General features: G+C 39.2%; 1 protein-coding gene across 1 annotated transcript in view; it reads left to right on the forward strand.

Moving 5' to 3' along the window:
• The window catches only part of slc9a6a (solute carrier family 9 member A6a), a 13,581-nt gene extending 6,835 nt beyond the window's left edge, over positions 1 to 6,746 (forward strand). Inside the window, exons 9-16 of the mRNA XM_032527849.1 lie at positions 122 to 210; positions 655 to 768; positions 917 to 1,028; positions 1,235 to 1,388; positions 1,698 to 1,728; positions 1,812 to 1,897; positions 3,232 to 3,337; positions 3,629 to 6,746. Of these exons, the coding sequence (XP_032383740.1) occupies positions 122 to 210; positions 655 to 768; positions 917 to 1,028; positions 1,235 to 1,388; positions 1,698 to 1,728; positions 1,812 to 1,897; positions 3,232 to 3,337; positions 3,629 to 3,901 (965 nt within the window). The 3' untranslated portion in view covers positions 3,902 to 6,746. The remainder of the gene's footprint in view (positions 1 to 121; positions 211 to 654; positions 769 to 916; positions 1,029 to 1,234; positions 1,389 to 1,697; positions 1,729 to 1,811; positions 1,898 to 3,231; positions 3,338 to 3,628) is intronic.
• Positions 6,747 to 9,190: the final 2,444 nt, after the last annotated feature.

A 9,190-nucleotide genomic window follows, 5' to 3' on the forward strand; every position in this document is an offset into this window, starting at 1 on the left:
CACACACACACACACACACACACACTAATTGTTTAAACCTAATGGTATTACTAATAATCCGTGTTTATGAATCTTCTAACTCTTTTGTTTCTGTATCTGCGTCCCTCCTGGTGTGTTGCAGGTGTGGTGGCGGTACTTTTCTGTGGAATCACTCAGGCCCACTACACCTTCAACAACCTGTCTCCTGATTCCCAGGACAGGACTAAACAGGTCAGACCTACACCCCTGCTCATTCTGTATTTTTTTTTATTTTGACAGTAAAAAGATATGCAATTAGCAACCTTCGGTCAAGTACTGATGCATTAAGTCTGTAATTATGTTGCATTAAACTTCTTCTGTACCCTCTCTTCTTCACTCTACATACAATGTACTAGTACCAAACCTCTTTTTTTAGTGACTGAGAAAACCAAATTTGATTGATTTAAAAAAAAGAAGAAAGAAAAAGATTAGAATGAAAGAGGCGTTATTAACAAACAAAAAATCCAAAACTAAAAATACTTTTTTTTCTTTCAAGTGAAATGAAACAAAATAAGATGTATACATGCACTGAAATTAAATTGTTTTGAAAGTTTGATTACTGCCAAAGCCGTGCAAGTCAAGTTTATTTAGCCGTCCGTTTAGCCATCCGTTGATGTTGTTTTTCTTGTGTTGCAGCTGTTTGAGCTGCTAAATTTCCTGGCAGAGAACTTCATTTTCTCCTACATGGGTCTGGCCCTGTTCACCTTTCAGGACCATGTCTTTAATCCCATGTTCATCGTTGGAGCTTTTGTATCTTTTGTAAATGGAACGGGTGCACACAAAGCTTGATATAAACATAAACTTGCATGTTAGTATTAGCGTAGAAAAAGTTTACAAGTGAGGAGACTTCACTAGCACTTTGTTTTGTTGTTCGTTCCTTAACCTTGTTCCCACCCAGGTGGCAGTTTTCCTGGGAAGAGCCGCGAACATCTACCCTCTCTCATTACTTCTTAATCTGGGACGACGCAACAAGATCAGATCCAATTTCCAGCACATGATGATGTTTGCGGGTTAGTGGAATACAGATAGAGAAGATATTTACCGTGTATATTGTTACCACTGTAAAAAGGTTTTGTTAAGAATAAGAGAAATGTAGGCCTCATCACTCACTGTGATTTGATTAAAAGAAAAAGACTAACACAGGCTTGATCGTTTGTTTTATATAAGAACTTGCATATCTGTTTGTGTGTAACATTCTCCGTGCTGTGCTTTTTAGGACTGCGAGGCGCAATGACCTTCGCCCTGTCCATCAGGGACACGGCAACATACGCCCGTCAGATGATGTTTACCACCACTTTGCTTGTTGTCTTCTTTACTGTTTGGATTTGTGGAGGTGGCACCACCCAGATGCTGTCCTGCCAACATATACGGTATGCCGCTCCTTCACCTAGCAAACCTTTTAGGGGTCTAACTGGATCTGCAGTTAGCATTTATTGAATGCTGGAGGGAGTTGTCATGGCATTTCAGATAATGTCAGAGAATTTAACTTTTTCAAATGCTTTTATGTCCAGACTTTATGACCCCCATGTTTAACTGGTTCATCAGGTTAAAACTAAAAAAAAATCAGTCAATGTAACCTTTGGCTCTGCCCTGGTGAAAGTTTGAGGCTTTTTACACAACGTCCACCTATTCCTGCAACCTTGCTACTCAGTAACTTTGTTTTTTCTCCTTATTTACAGAGTGGGAGTGGACTCTGATCAAGATAATCCTGTAAGTGTAGCTCTTGTAAACCCCTTATTGCTGTAATGTGACTGTAAGAAAATACCTAAACCACATTTTCTGTGTTTGTACAGATGAGTATTACTGAAGGCCCTGAGAGAAGAAGCACCAAACAAGAAAGTGCTTGGCTTTTCAGAATTTGGTACAACTTTGACCACAAGTATCCTTTGGCAGCAAATTATTAGTTTTATTTTATTAGTTTTATTTATTTATAAACAACTACTAATTTTTTTTATTTTGTCTGTGCTAGATACATAGTTGACCAGTCTCTAAAGAATGCTGCACCTTTGACACAGAAAACATAAAGATATATAAAATTACCAGCAGAAATCAGTCATAACATACCATAATAAAATTGATTATTATAAACAACATCTACAAAACCTTTGTAGGTTGGATAAAGGATAAATAAAGGCAAGAACATGTTCCAGTTAAGTGGTGACTGCTGTAGTTCACAGTGTCAGACAGCAGAGGGAGCACCATATACAGAGTTTTCTTTGAGAACTGCACAAGATTAACACAGATTTAGCCTTTCCTTTTTTTCAGCCCTGCCATCCCTTAACACACATACAATGTAAAACATTCCAAAACTAAATCCAAAAACCTCCCTCCGTCCCCCTTGGCGACCGTGCAGGTGCAGAAAGACAACATTCTTGCACCCAAACACCCAAACTCAGACACGCACACACGCTGTACAGATGCAGAGACACACAGACACATAGACACACACACAGACACACACACACAGCAGGCCCAGTTAGGAGGAGGACACAGTTAAGTTTCTTGGCACCTACAATTATTACACTCGGGTCCAGTAGACCTGAACACCTCATATGTAATAGTTATGTGTAAGGGGGGGGGGGGTGTACCATGTGCAGTTATTTTTTATGTTCATCACAGAAGGCCAAGGAGTTTGAGTTAGAAGAAATTATAAATAGCGTATTTTTAGCAACATTGAAAACCAGTCCCACAGACCCGAACATCCCACAAGGGTTAATTAAAGTGTATGTTTCATCCCGTGCCTGGATTGTTTTAATGCTGGCGCCATGTGTTCGGGCTACGGACCACTCTATCGAAATAATTTCAAGAAGTGAGTTGGGCCATTGCTGCCAATTTTGGGTATGTGGCGGCTGCCATTTAGAGGCCAACATCTTCTTAGTGGCCGTGAAACTAGCCAATAGGATGCATCTCTGCTGTACAGACAAATCTAAACAGGAGTCGTCATTTAGTAGGAACCATGTACAGAGTTGAAGACAAATTATCTTTTTCATTGGCTGCGTAGTATAAGGTCATATGAATGACCTAATTCAATTACTTTCATTTTGATCATTTTGCCCTTTTAACTTTGACAATAAAGCCAACATTTGTCTATATAAACTTGAAGAGCATTCATTTATCACACTTTAAAAGAATCTTTGTTTGTCGTGCCTTGCCACTCTCTATTAGTGCTATTTTCTGTATAAAATATGTCCTTGACTCGAGTCCCCTCTCCAGCTACCTGAAGCCCATCCTGACTCACAGCGGCCCCCCTCTCACAGCCACGCTGCCTCCCTGCTGTGGCCCCCTCGCCCGCTTCCTCACCAGCGCTCAAGCCTATGAGGTCAGACACTAGTTCATTCAGGAGTTATTTTTGCCTTGACTGTATTTATTAAGATGTATGCTGTATTAACCGATGAAAAAACATTATTTTGATGAATCATGAAGCACAGATGTACAGTTTAAAGCTCAAGGTTTTCCTCAACTGGGCAGATGAGGAAAATGATAATACTCAATAACCAGAGTTACACACAAAAACATTGAAAAATTGCTATATTTTATTTACTATGAAGAGTGTTGAAGTCACATATTTATTCCAGTTTGTGTGAGTAACAATCCTCTTCCCTCTCACCAGAATGAGTGCCAGTTGAAGGATGACGACTCTGACCTCATCCTGACAGACGGTGACATCAACCTGACCTACGGCGACATCACAGTCAGTACAGATGCCTCAGGTTCCCACACGAGCAGCGGCCCAGCCTTTGCTGGCGCTGCCACCTCTGATGACTTGGACAGAGAGTTAACGTACGGAGATCACGAGCTGGTGATGAGGGGCACACGCCTGGTGCTGCCCATGGACGACTCTGAGCCGCCCTTTACGGACCCCCACCACCGCTTGCGGATGTGAAGATACTCTTTCAACGCAGACCCAGACATACCGTCCAACTCACATTGACCCGAGCCATCGAGCAAAAGACCAGTACCTGACATTCCTTCTTTCACTCCTCCACTTTGTTCACTTTTGCTCTTGCCTCATTCTTCTTTTTACCCATACATTTCCTCACTTCCCCTTGTAGCAAATCACTGTCTCTACCTCATTCTCATCGCTATACTCGTTTCCACTCCTCTCTGGCATCTGCCACTATTGTAATATAGTCTTATTTATTTGCAGGTTTTTTTTGGGGGGGTATTCAATTGAAAGTCAGTTTTACTTAGTTTGGCTTAAGCTGTGTCAGTTACCTTACTGTAGCATTGCACAGAGGTCTAGCAGCATGTGTTAGTGTGTAAATGCAAGTAGCAACCACAAGCTAATTTGTCGATGTACAGTATATCACTAGAGTACTATAACTTTGATTTGCATGCTGAGGATGCTTGGTGTTTTCTTTGTATGAGAGGTTGAGGGCTTTTGTGTTTTGGGTCTGACTTTGAATGTTGCTGCCTTCTCTCTGCACATCAGAGGCATGCTGACCCAGTGGACAACTTTACTTTACATTTTTGTTAAATCAAGTGCCTGGGAATTGTAGTTTTAAGCCTGGCAACCCATATTGGATCAGCTTTTAAAAACAGCCAGTTCAGGATGGGCAATCATGCAGTTGTAGTTTTACTTTGTAAAAAAAAAAACTAAACCGACCCCTGTGTCCATAAGGTAGCAATATACTCAGTGGGTGTTTGGGCTGTTAGTTTGTGTTATTCGCCTGTAAATAATGTGTAACAATGTGATGTCACTGATGCAGTGTAACCTGGCAGTGAGAGTTGTGGATCTCTCCCAATGACCTTTGACTGTGACATAGAGAGGGACTTTACACCTTATTGTAGAAGCTGATGTCGCTTATGGCAGAAGGAAGGGCTTTTGTTCCAAAAAGGAGATCCAAGTGAGTTTTATTAGAGAGAGATTAGTGCCATTTTTGTTCTGCATTTTTACATTTTGTGAAAACTGAATGCAGACAACCTTAAAGTGTTTTGCATTATTTTTGCAACAGAGCTTAATGACTTAAAGCTGAGTTACATTTGTCATACACATATAGCTTTGTGAGTACAGTTTCTATAACATTTGTGCATTATTGTCTAGACTTTGGATGAAATATTTTGCATTAAATGAACCTGAAGAACACACATAGATACGTGAATTTGGCACTAAAGAAATTTGTTATTGGTCAGAACATATGAGATTTTGTGAGTATAATTTTGGCAAATCAGAGAATTGATTATTTCTCTTTGATTTTATTAGGGCTGCAGCAAATTATGATTTTCATCATCAATTAATCTGACAGCTATTTTTTGTAGTATAGATCAAATTGATTAATAATTTGATCTATACAGTGTAACATGCCCATCCCAATTTCCCAGCGCTTAAGTTGACATACCGTATTTAAATCTCTTGTTTTGTCTGATCAACAGTGTAAAACCAAAGATATCCAATTAACATTCAATAAATAAAAAAATATATATATTTACATTTGAGAAGCTGGATATGGTGAACGTGAGGCATGTTTGCTTAAAAAATGACAAACTATTAATTGATGACCAAAATTGCTTGTCGATTGAACCATTAAACCCCTGATTATCACACATCGACTGATTATCGCTGCCCTAGATTTTATACAAGGAAGTCCATAAATTCAGTGAATAGGACATGAAAGGCTATCTGATGATTATTCTAATCGTGTTGTCTCTGATATGAGCAGGAAGTTTGCACTGTGGCAGCTCATCATTATGAGAACTGCCAGAATAGAACAGTAGTTGTTGAAATTGTTTTTCTCTGCTGTACACAACAATGTCCTTGAGGGTTAATGGTTGGATGGTTAAAGAGAAGTATATACTAACATTAATTCAGTATATACTTGCTTTAAGATGCATTAAGTCATAAAAATACTAGTAAAGGGGTACCCATTGGTGGATGTGTTACATTTAAACCTGTAGTCTTATGTCAGTGTGGATGCATAAGAAAAGCGGAAGAGTTTCGTGAGCTGAATATAGCAGTGGGTTTTACAGGAAGCGCTGATAGAGCCTCACCATGGCAACGCTGTGTTGATGAGGACAGAAGCCAGACAACACTCCAAACACAGTGACTTTGTTGAGCACCATGGTTTTGCGATTCATCGTCTTGGTGAACTAAAGAAAAAATAATTAGGTGTATGCAAAATGGATGAAAGAGGATTATAATATGGTTTCAGAAAACGGTGAAAGAAAGAGATGATAGAAGAGAGAAATGGAAGAATGATAGTTAGGCCTGTTTATGTGTGTTTGTGTGTTGGGGACGATACAGAGATGGAAGGAAGTGCAGGCTTTTTGATATCGCTTTCCACAGTTTATCTTCTGCTGTGCAGGAACTTCTAATTGAAAGTGTTTACATTTTTTTAATCAGGCATCCCTCTAGACACCACATATTCCAGGAAATGATTTATTCTTTCCACCATTTTATGCTTTTTGTTTGTGCTATTATTGATTTCTATTTTGTGGAAGGGAAACGATGAAGTAAAAAAAAAAAAAAAAGGTTGAAAAAAAGTCGAAGTTGAATTTGCACGTATAGAATAAGAATGTTTTATTTTTGCTCTAATGTTTTATCCAACGGATGCTTTTATATTATTTCCCTTTATGTTTTGGAAGGTCAAAAGAAAATTAACATCAGTTTCTTAATGATCTTGAATGAATGTTTGGTAGAGTAAAGTTGGTTCATTGATATTTAAATATAATTACTAAAATAATTATTTCCACATTGCAGTGGCAGCCGAGATGATTAAGTCTTTTCTTAATGCTGTTAGATCTCATTACTTCACCATTCAGGTACTTTGTGTCTATGTTTGAATGCTGTTGTCATGACTTCTACAGACCAAGAATCATTCATCTCCAACAGATGGTGCAAAAACCAATATATATACATACATACATACATACATACACACATATACACACATATATAGGTTTTGATGTTTGCCTACTGCTCTGCCAGTTGGTGTTCTCTCTCTGAATGGTGACTTGTGATAGGCTTTGATCATTGGAAACCCTTTCTGAAGTAGCTGACCAAAGAGGCCTGCTGTGCTTTGTGTGCTTTGTGTTGTCAGACACTCTATCTTTATACTGCAAACTGTGTGTGTGTGTGTGTGTGTGTGTGTGTGTGTGTGTGTGTGTGTGTGTGGTGTGTGTGTGTGTTGTGTGTGTGTGTGTGTGTGTGGTGTGTGTGTGTGTTGTGGTGTGGTGTGTGTGTGTGTGTGTGTGTGTGTGTGTGTGTGTGTGTGTGTGTGTGTGAGACGTGTTGTCCCTCCTTACGTCTGTGTTGCAGGTACTGACTGTTAACATCTGTGTAAATATACTCTCACCTGTTGATGTGCGTGCAACGGTCAATAAACAGAAGCCTCTGCTTTTGATTAAAGCCCTTGCTGTAATGGCCTCCTCATTTACCTTGTTTCCTTTTTTATTGGACGTCTGGGTCCGTGTGCGAATGCAGCTGTGTCAGTCATCCCATCCTGAAGAAATATGAAAGATTAGTGCCTGAAGTGATTTTATTTGAGTTACATAAATCTGGGAATTGAACATCGTGCTAAGAACAGGTTTATAATCTTCATAGCTTTGAAATTTGGCAGGTAGCCCAAGGCTCCAAGCTATGAAAGATGGTCAAATATTCCAGTTGGATAAAGTCAATTTAGACTAGGACTGGCTGGTCAGAGTTGACCTCAAATATTTGGGGCGCAATGGTTTCCAACATGGAGGTACAGCCCAAAAAAAGGGTTACAAGAAGAATGTGTAAACCTGTGAGATGTTATGCAGAAAAAGACAATACAGACAGTACAGTAATTTTTCTCTAAAGAAAACATAACACTAATGTAACACAGATATTTTTTTATCTCTTTAGGCCTCTAAAAGTCCAATAGAAACAACCCAAGAAGAATAAAAAGACTTGGGGTGAACTTGTAAACATAAGCAAGTTGCTACGATTGAGACCATGTTAAAAAGGTTGGGAATCACTTGTGAATAAACATGCATGGATTATTCCTTGTTGTAGGGTTGTGTCCCTGGATGTGTCAAACATTCTCTAGTGTATGATGTTAAGGCTAAGTGATGTCTTCTCATGCTGTCTTTGTGAAATAAATACATTTTTAATTCTAAGGCGGTATGTGAAATATGCACCTTGCTCTAATAACTATAAATTTTGATGACACATTTCACTCATCCGTCCACAATAAAGGGGCAGAGTGGTGTTGATAAGAAAGCAGCACCTTTCCTATGCAGCCAAGACTGCTGTTTTATTCTCCCAGGCACAATTTGTGCCAGATGTCAGGTAACATGCTCCTAATATGGGCACAACTCCCTCCAGTCCGCTCAAGAATGTCTGTATGATGGAGTTACAGTCCAGAGAGGAAATAGTAGTTTTAAGGGGGGGGCTATTCATGACAGAAGGACCCACACAGTGAATTGTACGGTCATGTAGCCTACAGTAAGGGGTTACCAATTGAAAGTTTTTTTTTTATTAGCAGAAGAAGAAAACAAAGTATTACTTGTTACAGCATGCATGATTAAGAAGCCATATTTTGACATGATGCCCCTTAAACACAACAGACATGACCTTAAACCTTCCCTTTATATCTTCATATTAACTGTACAAACAAACTCTCACCTTAGAAACATGTTTATCTCATGCATGGATACTCTGTGGCTGTAGCTCAAAGAGCTGTTTAGTCTCAATGACATAGCTAATATAAAAGCTTAAACACCTTTTGGCCATTTCATCATCATCTTGTCATTGTAATGCATTCACTTTGAGGGTTATGCTCACAGGCTGCATGTACTGTGTTTACTTTGGGGTTAAGAATGAGTCATCTGGATGTAATTCTTCTATTCATTACCAAAGAAGGAGAAGAGTGAGGCCAACACAGAAAGACAAACGTGTGTCAACGTAACAAGTTTGTCCATCTTTGTAAACAGCAGAATTGTTAAAATACTGTACGGCTGATCAATAAGTGAACAACTTCTGCACCGCCTGCCTCTAAAACAGACAGGCTATTGTTGAGTCTCCATGCTCGTTGATGCAGAAAAGTTATGACTTTATTTGCTTCATGGTCCCGTTCGCTTCGAGTCAAGGGCCAATGAGAACTTTACTTGTAAATTCCTGGTTGAGGTCATTGTTTGTGAGAGTGTATGGAGGTTTGGCTCATGTCATGTTTTTTTGTTTTTTTTTCACCCTGCTTCCTGTGTCCTTTAA

Source organism: Etheostoma spectabile, chromosome 10, assembly GCF_008692095.1.
Source record: "Etheostoma spectabile isolate EspeVRDwgs_2016 chromosome 10, UIUC_Espe_1.0, whole genome shotgun sequence".
NCBI lineage: Eukaryota > Metazoa > Chordata > Actinopteri > Perciformes > Percidae > Etheostoma > Etheostoma spectabile.